The 22,679-nt window shown below is 47.9% G+C and overlaps 1 protein-coding gene across 1 annotated transcript in view; it reads right to left on the bottom strand.

The window, feature by feature from the left end:
- LOC115124438 (contactin-5-like) overlaps positions 1–22,679 on the bottom strand; it is a 653,850-nt gene that overhangs the window by 98,476 nt on the left and 532,695 nt on the right. The window contains 4 exon segments of the mRNA XM_065024146.1: positions 3,039–3,188; positions 11,184–11,278; positions 11,280–11,337; positions 14,836–14,956. Of these exon segments, the coding sequence (XP_064880218.1) occupies positions 3,039–3,188; positions 11,184–11,278; positions 11,280–11,337; positions 14,836–14,956 (424 nt within the window).

Below are 22,679 nucleotides of genomic sequence, written 5' to 3'. Positions count from 1 at the left end.
TTGAAGCAATCTGCATGACAATGTTGGTGCTCTTGCAAAAACAGGGCTAATTCCACACGCACGGCAAAAACACGATTCAGCACCTGTCCCCCGGGATAAACACCTAACGTTAGAATGGTACAGAAGTACCTCGAATTCAGAGCACAGAAGATGCGGGGCCTCAGAGCACTAGTTTGCACATAGTTCACGCATTCCACTACAATTTTTAATACTTCTGCCAGTTTTGGAGGCAAGGTTTTTGTTGCCAATGCATGCCTGTGCAGAATGCAATGCGTAACAATGATGTGTGGTGCATCGGCTTTCACTAGCGCACCAAAACCAGACTTTCTTCCCAGCATGACTGGAGCTCCGTCCGAACAAACTGCAGAAACCATATCCCATGAAAGATTGTTGTCTTTGAAGAAGTCATCCACAAGTTTCTTCACATCGGCTGCCTTAGTTGTTGTTGTAAGAGGCTTACAAAATAGAAAATCTTCCTTTATCAAGTCATCTTTCATATAGCGCACGAATACAGCAAGCTGGCTTAGATTGGAAACATCTGTGGTCTCGTCGAGTTGAAGGCTGAATTTTGCCGGGCTTGAAATCAGATCTGCAACTACTTGAGCCAAGATGTCTTTGCTCATGTCCTCTATTCTGTCGCTGATGGTGTCATTTCAAAGAGGAATTTGGGATAACTTAACTTCAGCCTCTTTTCCCAGCATGATATTCACCATCTTCAACACAGCTGGTTTTATGAGTGTTTCACCAATGGTGTGTGGTTTGCCCTGCTTTGCGATCAGGTAAGCAACTTCGTACGATGCTGTGAGGATCGGTTTGTTGATGGGTACAAAGCCGAGAACAGGCAGAGTAGCCTTTTCATCGAATCTGGCTCTTCTTCACCTTGAATTCAGCAAGCGTTGTGTTCTTGTATTTTCCATCTCCATGCAGAAGTGTTCTCTTAGTTTTGCCGGTGCAGGACTAGAATTTCTCAATTTGGCATTGTAAATCATGCAGTTAGGACGCTGACTCCCATCATGTTCCGTTATACATGTGAATTTATATTGTACATATTCGTCCGAACACATTCTTTTTTTGCTCGACATAGTAAGTATGAAGGGATTAAAATATTAAGAAAGAAATCACAAGACGTACCATCACAACAGTCACAAGTCGACTACTGAGCGCACCAAATTCCCTGCAGCACAGATAGGCCAAACGATGTAGCGTGATCACCTGCAGCCAATGATGGCCAAGCGGGGCGTGTCATCACGAATCATATGAGTCGGATGTGTGTCTTGACCTCCGCCGAACCCCTGAGACTGACTCACCGAACCCCTGGGGTTCGATCGAACCCAGGTTAAGAACCACTGTACTATATGTACAGCAGTATGTGGACACCCCTTCATATACTATAAATACAGCAGTATGAGGACACCCCTTCATATACTATATATACAGCAGTATGAGGACACCCCTTCAACATATACTATATATACAGCAGTATGAGGACACCCCTTCAACATATACTATATATACAGCAGTATGAGGACACCCCTTCATCCACTATATATACAGCAGTATGAGGACACCCCTTCATACACTATATATACAGCAGTATGTGGACACCCCTTCACAATATACAGCAGTATGTGATCACCATTTAAAATGAGTAGATTTGGCTTTTTCAGGCACACCCATTGCTGACAGGTGTATCAAACCAAGCACACAGCCATGCCATCGCCATAGACAAATATTATCACTAGAATGGCCCGTACTGAAGTGCTGAGTGACTTTCAACGTTTCAAACAAGTCAAATTGACTTTCAACGCCACCTTTCCAACAAGTCAGTTAGTCAAATTTCGCCCTGCTAGAGCTGCCCCCCAGGCAACTGTAAGTGCTGTTATTGTGACGTGGAAATGTCTTGGAGCAACAACGGCTCTGCCACAAAGTGGTAGGCTACAGAACGGGACCGCAGAGTGCCGAAGCGCGTACCGTAAAAAGCGTCTGTCCTCGGTTGAAACACTCCCTACCGAGTTCCAAACTGCCTCTGGAAGCAAAGTCAGCACAATAACTGTTTCTCGGGAGATTCATGAAATGGGTTTCCATGTTCAAGCTTTAGCACACAAGCCTACGATCACCATGTGCAATGCCAAGTATCGGCTGGAGTGGTGTAAAGCTCGCCGCCATTGACCTCTGGAGCAGTGGAAACGCGTTCTCTGGAGTGATGAACCACACTTCATAAACTGACAGTCCGACGGATGAATCTGGGTTTCATGCATAGGGCCAACTGTAAAGTTTGGTGGAGGAAGAATAATGTCTGGGGCTGTTTTTCGTGGTTCGGGATAGGCCCCTTAGTTCCAGTGAAGGGAAATCTTCACGCGACAGCAATAAATCAAATGTATTTATAAATCCCTTTTTATATCATCCGATGTCACAACATACTATACAGAAACCCAGCCTAAAACCCCAAACAGCAAGCAATGCAATGACATTCTAGACAATTCTGTGCTTCCAACTTTGTGCAACAGCTTGGGGAAGTCCTTTTCCTGTTTCCACATGACAATGCCCCCAGGGCACAAAGCGAGGTCCATACAGAAATGGTTTGTCCAGATCAGTGTGGAAGAACTTGACTGGCCTGCACAGAGCCCTGACCTCAACCCCATCGAACACCTTTAGGATGAATTGGAACGCTGACTGCGAGCCAGGCCTAATCGCCCAACATCAGTGCCCGACCTCACTAATGCTCGTGGCTGAATCGAAGCAAGTCCCCTCAGTAATGTTCCAACATCTAGTGGAAAGGCTTCCCAGAAGAGTGGAGGCTGTTATAGCAGCAAAGGTGGGACCAACTCCATATTAATGCCCATGGTTTTGGAATTAAGTGTATGTAGTGTAGTCATGTAGTGTATATTCTATATTGTTGTCATTATGTATGTAGCCTTCTTTAAGGGGATCATTAAGAGACCGTTGAGAGTAAGAAGGTCGTTTTAGTGGGAGTTAACTTCTTCTTTGGTAAGTAGGAAACACACACACATACACGGACACACAGACCGAGGAGTTACCTGCTTCTTTAGTCCGGACTCCTCTGGATGGGGCACTGGGGTCTCCTGTCCCGATAGCGTTACTGGCCACCACCCTGAACTCATAGTCCACCCAGGGGTTGAGCTCCACAGCCATGGCTGACTCCATGTCCCCTGTCACTGGCTCTGGGTCTGGAGAGGATGGAGGGAGAGATATAGATATACATAATAGATATAGATATATATATACAGAATAGATATATATATACAGAATAGATATAGATATACAGAATAGATATAGATATAGAGAATAGATATAGATATAGAGAATAGATATACATATAGCGAATAGATATAGATATAGCGAATAGATATAGATATACAGAATATATATAGATATACAGAATATATATAGATATACAGAATAGATATAGATATAGAGAATAGATATAGATATAGCAAATAGATATAGATATACAGAATATATATAGATATAGAGAATATATATAGATATACAGAATAGATATAGATATACAGAATATATATAGATATAGAGAATATATATACAGATACAGTTCACATACACCTTGGCCAAATACATTTAAACTCAGTTGTTCACAATTCCTGATATTTAATCATAGTAAAAATGTACTGTTTTAGGTCAGTTAGGATCACCACTTTATTTTAAGAATGTGAAATGTCAGAATATTAGTAGAGAGAATGATTAATTTCAGCTTTTATTGCTTTCATCACATTCCCAGTGGGTCAGAAGTTTACATACACTCAACAGTCCAGAGTAGTGATGCTCGTTCGGCGGGAGGTTGCGGGTAGCAATCGGTTGAAGAGCATGCACTTAGTTTTACTAGCATTTAAAAGCAGTTGGTGGCAACGGAAGGAGTGTTGTATGGCATTGAAGCTTGGAGGAGGTGCTCTTATTCTCCATGGACTTTACAGTGTCCCAATGCTTTTTGGAATTAGTGCTACAGGATGCAAATTTCTGTTTGAAATAGCTAGCCTAAGCTTTCCTAACTGACTGAGTATATTGGTTCCTGACTTCCCTGAGCAGTTGCATATCACGGGGGCAATTTGATGCTAATGCAGAATGCCACAGGATGTTATTGTGCTGGTTAAGGGCAGTCAAGTCTGGGGTTCTACATTTTTTTAAATGGGGCATGCTTATTTAAGATGGTGATGAAAACACTTTTAAAGAGCAACCAGGCATCCTCTACTGATGGGATGAGGTCAGGATTGGTTGGTCAGGATGATATCTAAGAGGGTGCCCATGGTTACGGATTTAGGGTTGTACCTGGTTGGTTCCTTGATAATTTGTGTGAGATTGAGGGCATCTAGCTTAGATTGTAGGATGGCCGGGGTGTTAAGCATGTCCCAGTTTAGGTCACCTAACAGTACGAAGTCTGAAGATAGATGGGGGGGGCAATCAATTCACATATGGTGTCCAGGGCACCGCTGGGGGCAGAGGGGGTCTATAACAAGCAGCAACGGTGAGAGACTTATTTATAGAAAGGTCTATTTTTAAAAGTACAAGCTCGAATTGTTTGGGCCCAGAACTGGAGAGTTTGACAGAATTCTGCAGGTTATCTCTGCAGTAGATTGTTTATTTATTTTCCCTTTTGTACTTTAACCATTTGCACATCGTTACAACACTGTATATATACATACGCGAATCTGACCATCAACCCATGTAAGACAAAACCGCAACTCGTCAGTGAAGAGCACTTTTTGCCAGTCCTGGCTGGTCCAGAGACGGTGGGTGTGTGCCCATAGGCGACGTTGTTACCGGTTATGTCTGGTGAGGACCTTCCTACAACGGGGCCTACAAGCCCTCAGTCCAGCCTCTCTCAGCCTATTGCGGACAGTCTGAGCACTGATGGAGGGATTGTGCATTCCTTGTGTAACTCAGGCAGTTGTTGTTGCTATCCTGTACCTGTCCCACAGGTGTGATGTTCGGATGTACCGATCCTGTGCAGGTGTTGTTACACGTGGTCTGCCACTGCGAGGACGATCAGCTGTACGTCCTATCTCCCTGTAGGGCTGTCTTAGGCATCTCACAGTACGGACATTGCAATTTATTACCCTGGCCACATCTGCAGTGTTCATGCCTCCTTGCAGCATGGCTAAGGCATGTTCACGCAGATGAGCAGGGACCCTGGGCATCTTTCTTTTGGTGTTTTTCAGAGTCAGTAGAAAGACCTCTTTAGTGTCCTAAGTTTTCATAACTGTGACCTTAATTGTCTACCGTCTGTAAGCTGTTAGTTTCTTAACGACCGTTCCACAGGTGCATGTTCATTAATTGTTTATGGTCCATTGAACAAGCAGGGAAACAGTGTTTAAACCCTTTACAATGAAGATCTGTGAAGTTATTTGGATTTTTACCAATTATCTTTGAAAGACAGGGTCCTGAAAAAAAGGATGTTTCTTTCTTTGCTGAGTTTACAATTACATCTTGGTACATTTAATGTAACCTCTTACATTAAATGTACGACCAGCCTATCTACTTCCTCCCATTCCCCATGTCTTCAGATCACTGCCCAGAACTCTGTTCTTATGAAGTCTCCCATTCCCCATGTCTTCAGATCACTGCCCAGAACTCTGTTCGTATCAAGTCTCCCATTCCTCATGTCTTCAGATCACTGCCCAGAACTCTGTTCTTATGAAGTCTCCCATTCCCCATGTCTTCAGATCACTGCCCAGAACTCTGTTCCTAAGAAGTCTCCCATTCCCCATGTCTTCAGATCACTGCCCAGAACTCTGTTCTTATCAAGTCTCCCATTCCTCATGTCTTCAGATCACTGCCCAGAACTCTGTTCTTATCAAGTCTCCCATTCCCCATGTCTTCAGATAATAAGAACAGAGTTCTGGGCATTTAAGTCTCCCATTCCCCATGTCTTCAGATCACTGCCCAGAACTCTGTTCTTATGAAGTCTCCCATTCCTCATGTTTTCAGATCACTGCCCAGAACTCTGTTCTTATGAAGTCTCCCATTCCTCATGTCTTCAGATCACTGCCCAGAACTCTGTTCTTAAGAAGTCTCCCATTCCCCATGTCTTCAGATCACTGCCCAGAACTCTGTTCTTATGAAGTCTCCCATTCCCCATGTCTTCAGATAATAAGAACAGAGTTCTGGGCATTTAAGTCTCCCATTCCCCATGTCTTCAGATCACTGCCCAGAACTCTGTTCTTATCAAGTCTCCCATTCCTCATGTCTTCAGATCACTGCCCAGAACTCTGTTCTTATCAAGTCTCCCATTCCTCATGTCTTCAGATCACTGCCCAGAACTCTGTTCTTATCAAGTCTCCCATTCCTCATGTCTTCAGATCACTGCCCAGAACTCTGTTCTTATCAAGTCCCCCATTCCTCATGTCTTCAGATCACTGCCCAGAACTCTGTTCTTAAGAAGTCTCCCATTCCCCATGTCTTCAGATCACTGCCCAGAACTCTGTTCTTATGAAGTCTCCCATTCCCCATGTCTTCAGATCACTGCCCAGAACTCTGTTCTTATGAAGTCTCCCATTCCCCATGTCTTCAGATCACTGCCCAGAACTCTGTTCTTATGAAGTCTCCCATTCCCCATGTCTTCAGATCACTGCCCAGAACTCTGTTCTTATGAAGTCTCCCATTCCCCATGTCTTCAGAACTCTGTTCTTATCAATTCTCCCATTCCCCATGTCCTCAGATAATAAGAACAGAGTTCTGGGCATTTAAGTCTCCCATTCCCCATGTCTTCAGATCACTGCCCAGAACTCTGTTCTTATGAAGTCTCCCATTCCCCATGTCTTCAGATCACTGCCCAGAACTCTGTTCTTATGAAGTCTCCCATTCCCCATGTCTTCAGATCACTGCCCAGAACTCTGTTCTTATGAAGTCTCCCATTCCCCATGTCTTCAGATCACTGCCCAGAACTCTGTTCTTATCAAGTCTCCCATTCCCCATGTCTTCAGATAATAAGAACAGAGTTCTGGGCATTTAAGTCTCCCATTCCCCATGTCTTCAGATCACTGCCCAGAACTCTGTTCTTATGAAGTCTCCCATTCCCCATGTCTTCAGATCACTGCCCAGAACTACTCTCTCTGTGTTCTTATCATAAACACCAGGGCACTCTGTCAAGCTGACTGCTCTTCAAACACATGCTGTTAACTCTGTTTGAAGGAAGAAGTACAGTGTGTCCCAAATGGCATCCTATCACGCATAAAGTACACTGCTTTAAAACCAGAACCCTAAGGGTCTGGTCAAAAGTTGTGCAGTATATTACGGAATAGGGTTCCGTGTGTAATTCAACCCTACAGCTAGCTTAAAGCTCTCTTTCCCTGTGTGCTAATCTTAACAAGTTCACCACTTTCCACATGCATCACTGGGACTAATTGTCTTTCCTTCAAATAGGGTGCTATAGGGCTTTAGTCTAAAGTAGTGCACTACATAGGGAATAGGGTGCTATATGGCTCTAGTCTAAAGTAGTGCACTACATAGGGAATAGGGTGCTATAGGGCTCTAGTCTAAAGTAGTGCACTACATAGGGAATAGGGTGCTATAGGACTCTCTCTAAAGTAGTGCACTAAGTAGGGAATAGGGTGCTATAGGGCTCTAGTCTAAAGTAGTGCACTACGTAGGGAATAGGGTGCTATAGGGCTCTAGTCTAAAGTAGTGCACTACGTAGGGAATAGGGTGCTATAGGGCTCTAGTCTAAAGTAGTGCACTACGTAGAGAATAGGGTGCTATAGGGCTCTAGTCTAAAGTAGTGCACTACGTAGAGAATAGGGTGCTATAGGGCTCTGGTCTAAAGTAGTGCACTACGTAGGGAATAGGGTGCTATAGGGCTCTAGTCTAAAGTAGTGCACTACGTAGAGAATAGGGTGTTATAGGGCTCTAGTCTAAAGTAGTGCACTACGTAGAGAATAGGGTGCTATAGGGCTCTGGTCTAAAGTAGTGCACTACGTAGGGAATAGGGTGCTATAGGGCTCTAGTCTAAAGTAGTGCACTACGTAGGGAATAGGGTGCTATAGGGCTCTAGTCTAAAGTAGTGCACTACGTAGGGAATAGGGTGCCATTTGGGCGACAACCATTGTGAATCATTCTACATCTATGGACATGATTCATTATGGAGCTCTAAACTTTTCTATTATTGGTATCCTCTGTACGCACACAGCAGCAGAGGAACAGATTACACCTACTGAGTCGGCAGTCTTCCTTTGACATTAACAGATCATTATAGATGGGTATTACTGTCAAGACACGGGGAAATGAAGCCATTTAAATGGTAACAGCTCAGTAAAAATCCTGTGGTTTTCTCACTGCCACCTCAGGAATTAGCTTTGACCTTAAAAGATACAGGTTCATTTTCTGTTAACCTTTTGACATAATTCTGAGTGTAATTTAAACCACTGACATTTCATTTTGAGCTGAACATACTTTTTTTATTAAGTTCTGTTGAACAACAGCCAAGTTTTAAACAGAACATAAGAGTTAGAATGAATACATAACAGTTCAACTAGATTCAGGGTGGCCCTGACTGGAGAAACTCAACTGAAGGACGAGAGCTGTTGAGTTGAGCTCTTTGTCGTCTAACAGATGCTTGCACCTCCAACAGCTTGTCTCCAGTCAGGGCCACCCTGAATCTACAGCTAGTCTCCAGTCAGGGCCACCCTGAATCTACAGCTAGTCCCCAGTCAGGGCCACCCTGAATCTACAGCTAGTCTCCAGTCAGGGCCACCCTGAATCTACAGCTTGTCCCCAGTCAGGGCCACCCTGAATCTACAGCTAGTCCCCAGTCAGGGCCACCCTGAATCTACAGCTAGTCTCCAGTCAGGGCCACCCTGAATCTACAGCTAATCTCCAGTCAGGGCCACCCTGAATCTACAGCTAGTCTCCAGTCAGGGCCACCCTGAATCTACAGCTAGTCTCCAGTCAGGGCCACCCTGAATCTACAGCTAGTCTCCAGTCAGGGCCACCCTGAATCTACAGCTAGTCTCCAGTCAGGGCCACCCTGAATCTACAGCTAGTCTCCAGTCAGGGCCACCCTGAATCTACAGCTAGTCTCCAGTCAGGGCCACCCTGAATCTACAGATAGTCTCCAGTCAGGGCCACCCTGAATCTACAGCTAGTCTCCAGTCAGGGCCACCTTGAATCTACAGCTAGTCTCCAGTCAGGGCCACCTTGAATCTACAGCTAGTCTCCAGTCAGGGCCACCCTGAATCTACAGCTAGTCTCCAGTCAGGGCCACGCTGAATCTACAGCTAGTCTCCAGTCAGGGCCACGCTGAATCTACAGCTAGTCTCCAGTCAGGGCCACCCTGAATCTACAGCTAGTCTCCAGTCAGGGCCACCCTGAATCTACAGCTAGTCTCCAGTCAGGGCCACCCTGAATCTACAGATAGTCTCCAGTCAGGGCCACCCTGAATCTACAGCTAGTCTCCAGTCAGGGCCACCTTGAATCTACAGCTAGTCTCCAGTCAGGGCCACCTTGAATCTCAGCTAGTCTCAGTCAGCATCCACCCTGAATCTACAGCTAGTCTCCAGTCAGGGAGACCCTGAATCTACAGCTTGTCCCCAGAGGGCCACCCTGAATCTACAGCTAGTCCCCAGTCAGGGCCACCCTGAATCTACAGCTATCTCCAGTCAGGGCCACCCTGAATCTAGAGCTAATTTCCAGTCAGGGCCACCCTGAATCTACAGCTAGTCTCCAGTCAGGGCCACCCTGAATCTACAGCTAGTCTCCAGAAAGGGCCACCCTGAATCTACAGCTAGTCTCCAGTCAGGGCCACCCTGAATCTACAGCTAGTCTCCAGACAGGGCCACCCTGAATCTACAGCTAGTCTCCAGTCAGGGCCACCCTGAATCTACAGCTAGTCTCAGTCAGGGCCACCCTGAATCTACAGATAGTCTCCAGAGAGGGCCACCCTGAATCTACAGCTAGTCTCCAGTCAGGGCCACCCAGAATCAGAGCTAGTCTCCAGTCAGGGCCACCTTGAATCTACAGCTAGTCTCCAGTCAGGGCCACCTTGAGATCTACAGCTAGTCTCCAGTCAGGGCCACCCTGAATCTACAGCTAATCTCCAGTCAGGGCCACCCTGAATCTACAGCTAGTCTCCAGTCAGGGCCACCCTGAATCTACAGCTAGTCTCCAGTCAGGGCCACCCTGAATCTACAGCTAGTCTCCAGTCAGGGCCACCCTGAATCTAGAGCTAGTCTCCAGGGGGCCACCCTGAATCTACAGCTAGTCTCTAAAGTCAGGGCCACCCTGAATCTAAGCTAGTCTCACAGATCAGGGCCACCTGAATCTACAGATAGTCTCCAGTCAGGGCCACCCTGAATCTACAGCTAGTCTCCAGTCAGGGCCACCCTGAATCTAACAGCTAGTCTCTTGTCAGGGCCACAACTTGAATCTTCACCTAGTCTCCAGTCAGGGCCACCTTGAATCTACAGCTAGTCTCCAGTCAGGGACCACCCTGAATCCACCCAGCTAGTCTCCAGTCAGGGCCAACTTGAATCTGAGAACTAGCTCCAGTGCTGGCCAATGAAAACTAAAGCTTGAGTCTTCCAGTCAGGGGACCCTGAATCTACATTTGCATTCCCAGGAGGGCCATTAATATCTTCTGCTAGTCCCCAGTGAGAACCACCCTGAATTCTGAAGTCTATCTCCAGTCAGGGCCACCCTGAATCTACAGCTAGTCTCCAGTCAGGGCCACCCTGAAATCTACAGCTAGTCTCGAGGATTCAGACCCTGAATCTACAGCTAGTCTCAGGCAGGGCCACCCTGAATCTCATCATCTAGTCTCCAGTCAGGGCCACCCTGAATCTACAGCTAGTCTCCAGTCAGGGCCACCTTGAATCTACAGCTAGTCTCCAGTCAGGGCTACCCTGAATCTACAGCCCTTCTCCAGTCAGGGCCACCCTGAATCTACAGCTAATCTCCAGTCAGGGCCACCCTGAATCTTGTAGCTCCAGTCAGGGCCACCCTGAATCTACAGCAGTCTCCAGTAGCAGGGCCACCCTGAATCTGTATGACAGTCTCCAGTCAGGGCAACCAGAATCTGTAGCCCTTCTCCAGTCAGGGCCACCCTGAATCTACAGCCCTTCTCCAGTCAGGGCCACCCTGAATCTACAGTTGGAGGCAATAGATCCTCTGTGCAACTTAACATCTCTGGCGTGAAACAAACAGGACAGCATCCATACCTGTCCTGAGGGTCTGCCAGCCCAGGGAGAAGGGGCTCCGGGCCTGGAGATTGTAGCTGCTGATGGGGCTGTGGTTGTCCACCCCTCCACTCCAACAGGGTGGCTGTGGTGATCTGTATCTCCTCTACTATCACCACACCAGTGGTCTGGGGGCCTCCAGGGAGAAGAGAGAGAGAGAGAGAGAGAGAGAGAGAGAGCCCTCCAGAGCAGAGGGAGAACCAGAGATCTGATCACAGAGAGACAGAGAGACAGAGGCAGAGACAGTGATCTGAGAGCCCTCCATAGAAGAGGCAACCAGTGATCTGTATCACAGCCCTCCATAGCAAAGGCAACCAGTGATCTGTATGACAGAGAGAAGGGGGCAACCAGTGATCTGACAGCCCTCCAGAGAGAGAGGGCAACCAGTGATCTGTATGACAGCCCTCCAGAGCAGACCAGTGATCTGAGACAGCCCTCCATAGCAACGGGCAACCAGTGATCTGTATGACAGACAGAGCAACAGGGCAACCAGTGATCTGAGGACAGCCCTCCAGAGCAGACGGGCAGACCAGTGATCTGAGACAGCCCTCCATAGCAGAGGGCAACCAGTGATCTGAGACAGCCCTCCATAGAACGAGCAACCAGTGATCTGATCACAGCCCTCCACAGAACAAGGGGCAACCAGTGATCTGAGACAGCCCTCCATAGAACCAGTGATCTGTATCACAGCCCTCCAGAGAGTGATCTGATCACAGCCCTCCATAGAACAGGAACCAGTGATCTGTATCACAGCCCTCCATAGCAAGGGCAAGAGAGTTTGAGGGGAAGACAGAGAGAGAGAGAGAGAGGATTCTGTCCTAAAGCAGTGTACTTGGGGAATAAATTGCTCATTCGGACACACAGATTCAATCCCAAACTGAAAACAGCTGGACCAATGATGTGCAGCTTCACTTGTCATTTAGCAGACACTCTCATCCAGAGCAATTTACAGGAGCAAACAGGTTAAGTGTCTTGCTCAAGAGCACATCAACCTATTTTTCACCTAGTCGGCTTGGGGATTTAAACCAGCAACCTTTCTGTTACCGGACCAACCCACGATCCACCCACAGACAGAGTGAAGGAGAGAACAGGAGGACCTGTGAGAACAGCTGGTGCTGTCCAATGAAAACCAAAAGGTTGAGTGTTCCACAGAAGGGACCTTTAAAGGTACATTTGCATTCCGAGGAGGGATATTAATATGCATTCTGTGTCGCCATGAGAACCAGCCGGTGTGATTCTGACAGTCTCCATTGAGAGGGCAACCAGTGTGTGTGTGACAGCCCTCCATGGGTTTAATAAGTAGATTGAATGGTGGAGCCCTCCATATCATCGAGGGGGCAACCAGTTTCTGGATTTAGAGTAGCTCAGGCAGGACAACCCATCTCATCATCTGTATCCCAGCCCCCCCACCACACACACACACCAGTGATCTGTACACAGCCCTCCATAGCAACACAACCAGTCCATCCCTCCCCATCCTCATCCTTCAATATGAAACCAGTGATTTTCAGCGCCATCCAATCACCTGGCAACCAGCTGATCTGTACAGCCCTCCATGGGTGTTGTAGCAAGGGGGCAACCAGTGATCTGTATGACAGCCCTCCATAGCAACGGGGCAACCAGTGATCTGTATGACAGCCCTCCATAGCAAGGGGGGCAACCAGTGATCTGTATGACAGCCCTCCATAGCAACGGGGCAACCAGTGATCTGTATCACAGCCCTCCATAGCAACGGGGCAACCAGTGATCTGTATCACAGCCCTCCATAGCAAGGGGCAACCAGTGATCTGTATCACAGCCCTCCATAGCAACGGGCAACCAGTGATCTGTATCAGCCCTCCATAGCAACGGGGCAACCAGTGATCTGTATGACAGCCCTCCATAGCAACGGGCAACCAGTGATCTGTATCACAGCCCTCCATAGCAACGGGGCAACCAGTGATCTGTATCACAGCCCTCCATAGCAACGGGGCAACCAGTGATCTGTATGACAGCCCTCCATAGCAACGGGGCAACCAGTGATCTGTATGACAGCCCTCCATAGCAAGGGGCAACCAGTGATCTGTATGACAGCCCTCCATAGCAAGGGGGCAACCAGTGATCTGTATCACAGCCCTCCATAGCAAGGGGGCAACCAGTGATCTGTATCACAGCCCTCCATAGCAACGGGGCAACCAGTGATCTGTATCACAGCCCTCCATAGCAAGGGGGCAACCAGTGATCTGTATCACAGCCCTCCATAGCAAGGGGGCAACCAGTGATCTGTATGACAGCCCTCCGTGGGTGTGGTAGCAAGGGGGCAACCAGTGATCTGTATGACAGCCCTCCATAGCAAGGGGGCAACCAGTGATCTGTATGACAGCCCTCCATAGCAACGGGGCAACCAGTGATCTGTATCACAGCCCTCCATAGCAAGGGGGCAACCAGTGATCTGTATGACAGCCCTCCATAACAAGGGGGCAACCAGTGATCTGTATGACAGCCCTCCATAGCAACGGGGCAACCAGTGATCTGTATGACAGCCCTCCATAGCAACGGGGCAACCAGTGATCTGTATGACAGCCCTCCATAGCAAGGGGCAACCAGTGATCTGTATCACAGCCCTCCATAGCAACGGGGGCAACCAGTGATCTGTATCACAGCCCTCCATAGCAACGGGCAACCAGTGATCTGTATGACAGCCCTCCATAGCAACGGGGCAACCAGTGATCTGTATCACAGCCCTCCATAGCAACGGGGCAACCAGTGATCTGTATCACAGCCCTCCATAGCAAGGGGGCAACCAGTGATCTGTATGACAGCCCTCCATAGCAACGGGGCAACCAGTGATCTGTATCACAGTCCTCCATAACAAGGGGGCAACCAGTGATCTGTATGACAGCCCTCCATAGCAACGGGGCAACCAGTGATCTGTATGACAGCCCTCCATAGCAAGGGGGCAACCAGTGATCTGTATGACAACCCTCCATAACAAGGGGGCAACCAGTGATCTGTATGACAACCCTCCATAGCAAGGGGGCAACCAGTGAAGGGTTGAGAGATAATATCAGGAGAAGGGTTGAAGGTGTCCCCTAACCACAGATCTATGTCTGCATCCCAAACGACACCCTAATAGTGCACTACTTTTGACCAGGGCTCATAGGGCTCTGTTAAAAAGTAACACACTAAATAGGGATTAGGGTGCCATTTGAGACAAAGCTCTAGGATCAGTCCATTTCCCACCATTAGAAGATGCAACGACAGGCCTTGTCCGTTCACCCTCTGAACGACACACAGACACAATCCATGTCTCTGTTGTCTCAAGGCTTAAACATCCTTCTTTAACCAGTCATCCTCCCCTTCATCTACATGTCTCCTCCCCTTCATCTACATGTCTCCTCCCCTTCATCTACATGTCTCCTCCCCTTCATCTACATGTCTCCTCCCCTTCATCTACATGTCTCCTCCCCTTCATCTACACTGATTGAAGTGGATTTAACAAGTGACATCAATAAGAGATCATGACTTTCACCTGGTCTGTCTGTCATGGAAAGCATTCCTAATGTTTTGTTCACTCAGTGTATAGTGAATAGGGTGTGACTTAGGACACATCTTATCATAGATCTGTAGTCGAGGCCAGAGATAAGGAGCTCACCTCTAACGAGGACTTCAGCCTCAGAAAACACAGTGTCGGCGCTGGTCTGAGCCCGGCAGCCGTATTTCCCAGCATGCTTCAGCAGGATGCTTCTGATCATCAGGTCCACCGTGGAGGACTGCTGTGTGACAGGCAGAGAGTCAACAACAACAAGTTAGTGTGTGTTTCTGTGTCTGTGTGTGTTTCTGTGTCTGTGTGTGTTTCTGTGTCTGTGTTTGTTTCCGTGTGTTTCTGTGTGTTTCTGTGTGTGTGTGTGTTTCCGTGTCTGTGTTTCTGTGTCTGTGTGTGTTTCCGTGTGAGTGTGTGTTTAGGTGTGTGTGTGTGTTTAGGTGTGTGTGTGTGTTTCTGTGTGAGTGTGTGTTTCTGTGTCTGTGTGTGCTAACTAATTAAAAATCTAAGTCCGACCTCTCTGTACTTGACACCTGAGAAATGCTTGTAACAACCTGTACTGGTCTCATACAGGCTTAAATAGATACTCGTCTTCTCCCTCTCTCTCTCCCTCAAACATCTTCTCCCTCTCTCTCTTGAAATAAAAAACGCCAAAGGCAAGACCGGAGAATCATTCAGGGTCTACATACATCTACTTAGCATGGAACCTGATTAAAATGGCATTCCATGCAGCAGACAGAGGAGTGTGTCTATAGGTTGTTGTCACTGCTAGCGCCTCTCGCTTCTCGCCTCTCCCCTTCACTCTCCCTCTTCACTCTCCCTCCCCCTCTCCCCTCTCCCCTCTCCACTCTCCCTCTCCACTCTCCCTCTTCACTCTCCCTCTTCACTCTCCCCTCCACTCTCCCCTCCCCCTCTCCACTCTCCCTCTCCACTCTCCCTCTCCACTCTCCCTCTCTACTCTCCCCTCCCCTCTCCCCTCCCCTCCCCTCCCCTCCCCACTCTCCCTCTCCACTCTCTCTCTCCACTCTCTCTCTCACTCTCCCTCTCCACTCTCCCTCTACACTCTCCCTCTCCACTCTCCCTCTACACTCTCCCTCTCCACTCTCTACTCTCCCTCTCCACTCTCCCTCTCCACTCTCTACTCTCCCTCTCCACTCTCCACTCTCCCTCTCAACTCTCCCTCTCCACTCTCTACTCTCCCTCTCTACTCTCCCTCTACTCTCCCACTCCACTCTCCCTCTCCACTCTCCCTCTCTACTCTCCCTCTCTACTCTCCCTCTCCCCATCTACTCTCCCACTCCCCTCTCCCTCTCTACTCTCCCTCTTCACTCTCCCTCTCCACTCTCCCTCTCCACTCTCCCTCTCCCCTCTCTACTCTCCCTCTCTACTCTCCCTCTCCCTCTCTACTCTCTACTCTCCCTCTCTACTCTCTACTCTCCCTCTCCCTCTCTACCCTCCAGGGGCGCCGTACTATACTGGCTGACCCTGTAAAACAACACATTACACTGCACCTATCATACTACTATGACTGACCCTGTAAAACAACACCTATCATACTACTATGACTGACCCTGTAAAACAACACCTATCATACTACTATGACTGACCCTGTACAACAACACCTATCATACTACTATGACTGACCCTGTACAACAACACCTATCATACTACTATGACTGACCCTGTAGAACAACACCTATCGTACTACTATGGCTGACCCTGTAAAACAACACCTATCACACTACTATGACTGACCCTGTGAAACAACACCTATCATACTACTGGGACTGACCCTGTACAACAACACCTATCATACTACTATGACTGACCCTGTAAAACAACACCTATCATACTACTATGACTGACCCTGTAAAACAACACCTACATTTACATTTAAGTCATTTAGCAGACGCTCTTATCCAGAGCGACTTACAAATTGGTGCTTTCACCTTATGACATCCAGTGGAACAGCCACTTTACAATAGTGCATCTAGGTCTTTTAAGGGGGGGGGGCAGGGGGAGAAGGATTACTTTATCCTATCCTAGGTATTCCTTAAAGAGGTGGGGTTTCAGGTGTCTCCGGAAGGTGGTGATTGACTCCGCTGTCCTGGCGTCGTGAGGGAGTTTGTTCCACCATTGGGGGGCCAGAGCACCTATCATACTACTATGACTGACCCTGTAAAACAACACCTATCATACTACTATGACTGACCCTGTAAAACAACACCTATCATACTACTATGACTGACCCTGTGAAACAGCACCTATCATACTACTATGACTGACCCTGTAAAACAACACCTATCATACTACTATGACTGACCCTGTAAAACAACACCTATCATACTACTATGACTGACCCTGTAAAACAACACCTATCATACTACTATGACTGACCCTGTAAAACAACACCTATCACACTACTATGACTGACCCTGTAAAACAACACCTATCATACTACTATGACTGACCCTGTAAAACAACACCTATCATACTACTATGACTGACCCTGTAAAACAACACCTATCATACTACTATGACTGACCCTATAAAACAACACATTACACTGCACCTACCTGTATTTGTCTACCTAGCTTGAGAATGGGGAAGAGCATGGGTGGTATGCTGAGGAGAAGACAGGGCCTGTCTCTGCAGATACCTGGTAGTTGGCCAGGGACAGGGCCTGTCTCTGCAGATACCTGGTAGTTGGCCAGGGACAGGGCATGTCTCTGCAGATACCTGGTAGTTGGCCAGGGACAGGGCCTGTCTCTGCAAATAGCTGGTAGTTGGTCAGGGACAGGGCCCATCTCTCTAGAGTTATATCTCGTAGTTGGCCAGGGACAGGGCCTGTCTCTCCAGATACCTGGTAGTTGGCCAGGGACAGGGCCTGTCTCTCCAGATACCTGGTAGTGGCCAGGGACAGGGCCTGTCTCTCCAGATACCTGGTAGTGGCCAGGGACAGGGCCTGTCTCTCCAGATACCTGGTAGTGGCCAGGGACAGGGCCTGTCTCTCCAGATACCTGGTAGTGGCCAGGGACAGGGCCTGTCTCTGCAGATACCTGGTAGTTGGCCAGGGACAGGGCATGTCTCTGCAGATACCTGGTAGTTGGCCTGGGACAGGGCCTGTCTCTGCAAATACCTGGTAGTTGGTCAGGGACAGGGCCCATCTCTCTAGAGTTATATCTCGTAGTTGGCCAGGGACAGGGCCTGTCTCTCCAGATACCTGGTAGTTGGCCAGGGACAGGGCCTGTCTCTGCAGATACCTGGTAGTTGGCCAGGGACAGGGCATGTCTCTGCAGATACCTGGTAGTTGGCCTGGGACAGGGCCTGTCTCTGCAGATACCTGGTAGTTGGCCAGGGACAGGGCATGTCTCTGCAGATACCTGGTAGTTGGCCTGGGACAGGGCCTGTCTCTGCAAATACCTGGTAGTTGGTCAGGGACAGGGCCCATCTCTCTAGAGTTATATCTCGTAGTTGGCCAGGGACAGGGCCTGTCTCTCCAGATACCTGGTAGTTGGCCAGGGACAGGGCCTGTCTCTCCAGATACCTGGTAGTGGCCAGGGACAGGGCCTGTCTCTCCAGATACCTGGTAGTGGCCAGGGACAGGGCCTGTCTCTCCAGATACCTGGTAGTGGCCAGGGACAGGGCCTGTCTCTGCAGATACCTGGTAGTTGGCCAGGGACAGGGCATGTCTCTGCAGATACCTGGTAGTTGGTCAGGGACAGGGCCCATCTCTCTAGAGTTATATCTCGTAGTTGGCCAGGGACAGGGCCTGTCTCTCCAGATACCTGGTAGTTGGCCAGGGACGGGGCCTGTCTCTCCAGAGTTATACCTGGTAGTTGGCCAGGGACAGGGCCTGTCTCTCCAGATACCTGGTAGTTGGCCAGGGACAGGGACAACTGAGAAAGGGAATTGCAGTATTTGTTTTTCCAACTGCTCATTTCAAACATCACATGGTTGCATCTGAAATTGGATCCTGTTCCCTATACATTGCATTGCTTTTTTGTCCATCAAAATGTAGAGCCGTATGTCCCGAATGAGGTGAATAGGCAATCAGGTGCCATTCAAACGCAACCATTGAGAGCCAGTGATGTGACCATAGATCGGAGTATTGACACGGTTCTGATCTCGACATAAACATCATCATCGTGTGTCGCTGTCACATAGAAGCAGGAGAGAAGAAGCAACTGACATCAGACACAATGCTTTAGGTAATGACATGGTAGGTGATATATGGTGATATGGTATGGAATGGTAGGTGATGATGGTATGGTAATGATATGGTAGGCAGGGTAGCCTAGTGGTTAGAGCGTTGGACTAGTAACCGAAAGGTTGCGAGTTCGAATCCCCGAGCTGACAAGGTACAACTCTGTCGTTCTGTCCCTGAACAGGCTGTTAACCCACTGTTCCTAGGCCGTCATTGAAAATAAGAATTTGTTCTTAACTGACTTGCCTAGTAAAATAAAGTTAAAATTAAATTAAAACTATGGTATGCTTTAGGTAATAACATGATAAGCTGCATCCTACCTTTAGCATAGGTAGTTAGTTAGGTAAACGTGTCAGAAATGTAAATGCCAACTGTGCAAATGTTTTCTAATTAACGGAAAAGGGAAATGGGATATTTTGCCAATGAATCCCCTTTTCTACTTACCCAGAGCCAGATGCTGGTATAAAGGACTTTCCTTGCCTAGCGACTACAGTTTCCTCCTGATTCAGCTCACACGAGCCTTGAACCCAGGACCTCTGCCTTGCTAGCACACAGAACCGTCCTCCTGAAGCCACTCAGCAGTCGTCACCATCGAAAAGTTAACCGTTTGTTGGAGCAAGTTGTGACACTGCAGGCTGAGGAGTACATGTACAATCCAATCATTGTGCTTAATGCTAGTTAAACAACGGGACCGCCAAACTACCGTAACCTCCTTCAAACTGCACGGAGAGACATAACATGGTATCCTTGACTTCATCTGACTTTGGGTGAGCAGGAAAAGGGCTTGACTGCCAAAATCTTGCAGTATCCCTTTAAGTGAATACTGGGATCGATTCATTCAATATACTGATACACTGGTATATCAGCTCCTGTCAATCAGCTCCTCTTCTACATACATGCATATGCTCTTCAGCTACCATTAACTTCTCCCCATCCACATTACCCTGTCAGAGACTAACAAGGGGTTAATGCATTACCCTGTCAGAGTATAACGGGGGTTAATGCATTATCATGTCAGAGTCTAACGGGGGTTAATGCATTATCCTGTCAGAGTCTAACAAGGGGTTAGTGCATTATCCTGTCAGAGTCTAACCAAGGGGTTAATGCATTATCCTGTCAGAGTCTAACAAGGGGTTAGTGCATTACCCTGTCAGAGTCTAACAAGGGGTTAGTGCATTACCCTGTCAGAGTCTAACGGGGGTTAATGCATTATCCTGTCAGAGTCTAACGGGGGTTAATGCATTATCATGTCAGAGTCTAACGGGGGTTAATGCATTATCCTGTTAGAGTCTAACAAGGGGTTAATGCATTACCCTGTCAGAGTCTAACGGGGGTTAATGCATTATCCTGTCAGAGTCTAACAATGGGTTAATGCATTATCCTGTCTGAGTCTAACCGAGGGGTTGATGCATTACCCTGTCCGAGTTTAACCAATAGGTTAATGCATTACCATGTCAGAGTATAACACGGGGTTAATGCATTACCCTGTCAGAGTCTCATGGGAGTTAATGCATTACCATGTCAGGGTCTAAACAAGGGGTTAATGCATTACCCTGTCAGAGTCTACCGGGGGTTAATGCATTATCCTGTCAGAGTCTAACCAAGGGGTTAATGCATTACCCTGTCAGAGTCTAACCAAGGGGTTAATGCATTACCCTGTCAGAGTCTAACCAAGGGGTTAATGCATTACCCTGTCAGTCTAACCACGGGGTTAATGCATTACCCTGTCAGAGTCTAACAAGGGGTTAATGCATTATTTGTAAATTATATCAGGACAGGAGGAGAACAGGGAGATTCATCCCCATCAGGACAGGGAGGAGAACAGGGAGATTCATCCCCATCAGGACAGGGGGGAAAACAGGGAGATTCATCCCCATTAGTACAGGGATGAGAACAGGGAGATTCATCCTCATTAGTACAGGAGGAGAACAGGGAGATTCATCCCCATCAGGACAGGGATGAGAACGGGGAGATTCATCCCCATCAGGACAGGGAGGAGAACAGGGAGATTCATCCCCATGAGGACAGGGATGAGAACAGGGAGATTCATCCCCATTAGGACAGGGATGAGAACAGGGAGATTCATCCCCATCAGGACAGGGATGAGAACAGGGAGATTCATCCCCATTAGGACAGGGATGGGGAACGGGGAGATTCATCCCCATTAGTACAGAGATGAGAACGGGGAGATTCATCCCCATTAGGACAGAGATGAGAACGGGGAGATTCATCCCCATTAGTACAGGGATGAGAACGGGGAGATTCATCCCCATTAGGACAGAGATGAGAACAGGGAGATTCATCCCCATTAGGACAGAGAGGAGAACGGGGAGATTCATCCCCATTAGTACAGGGATGAGAACAGGGAGATTCATCCCCATTAGGACAGAGATGAGAACGGGGAGATTCATCCCCATTAGTACAGGAGGAGAACAGGGAGATTCATCCCCATTAGGGCAGAGATGAGAACGGGGAGATTCATCCCCATTAGGGCAGGGATGAGAACGGGGGGATTCATCCTCATTAGTACAGGGATGAGAACAGGGAGATTCATCCCCATCAGGACAGGGAGGAGAACAGGGAGATTCATCCCCATCAGGACAGAGATGAGAACAGGGAGATTCATCCCCATTAGGACAGGGATGATAAACCCTGATGGGGTGTGTGTATCAGAGAGTGAGAGACACGTGTTTATGTGTGTGTTTGTTTCTGAGAGTGTGTGTGTGTGTGTGTGTGTGTGTGTGTGTGTGTGTGTGTGTGTGTGTGTGTGTGTGTGTGTGTGCGTGGGGGGGTGGGGATTTACCCATTACTCCACTGTAGTCAATAGTTGAAGGCTGAATTTATCTCCTCATTTCAAGCCATCAGCCCTTTCAATCTTCTAGCTCGTTCCTCTCCACATGGAGAAAGACACTATCCCACTCCTATAGACAATGTATCACACCAGTTGGAGGTGTAGAGGGAGAAAGACACTATCCCACTCCCATAGACAATGTATCACACCAGTTGGAGGTGTAGAGGGAGAAAGACACTATCCCACTCCCATAGACAATGTATCACACCAGTTGGAGGTGTAGGGGGAGAAAGAGAAGAGGTCTGAAACCAAACAACCTTGGTCTGTTCAGGTGGTGTGTTTATGTGTGTTGTGATGAAGAGGTGTTCATTTGTGTGAATTAACGTATATTACTCACTCTCTCCTCTATTGCCTGCCTGCCTGCCTGCCTGCCTGCCTGCCTGTCTGCCGATACACATGACAGTGTGATTCACTGAGTCTCTGTGTTGACGTTGATACACATGACAGTGTGATTCACTGAGTCTCTGTGTTGACGTTGATACACATGACACTGTGATTCACTGAGTCTCTGTGTTGACGTTGATACACATGACATTGTGATTCACTGAGTCTCTGTGTTGACGTTGATACACATGACACTGTGATTCACTGAGTCTCTGTGTTGACGTTGATACACATGACACTGTGATTCACTGAGTCTCTGTGTTGACGTTGATACACATGACACTGTGATTCACTGAGTCTCTGTGTTGACGTTGATACACATGACATTGTGATTCACTGAGTCTCTGTGTTGACGTTGATACACATGACACTGTGATTCACTGAGTCTCTGACACTGACACTGATTCACTGAGTCTCTGTGTTGACGTTGATACACATGACACTGTGATTCACTGAGTCTCTGTGTTGACGTTGATACACATGACACTGTGATTCACTGAGTCTCTGTGTTGA

The sequence above is a fragment of the Oncorhynchus nerka genome, linkage group LG11 (genome assembly GCF_034236695.1).
Source record: "Oncorhynchus nerka isolate Pitt River linkage group LG11, Oner_Uvic_2.0, whole genome shotgun sequence".
NCBI lineage: Eukaryota > Metazoa > Chordata > Actinopteri > Salmoniformes > Salmonidae > Oncorhynchus > Oncorhynchus nerka.
This window is presented reverse-complemented; position numbering and strand designations above follow the sequence as displayed.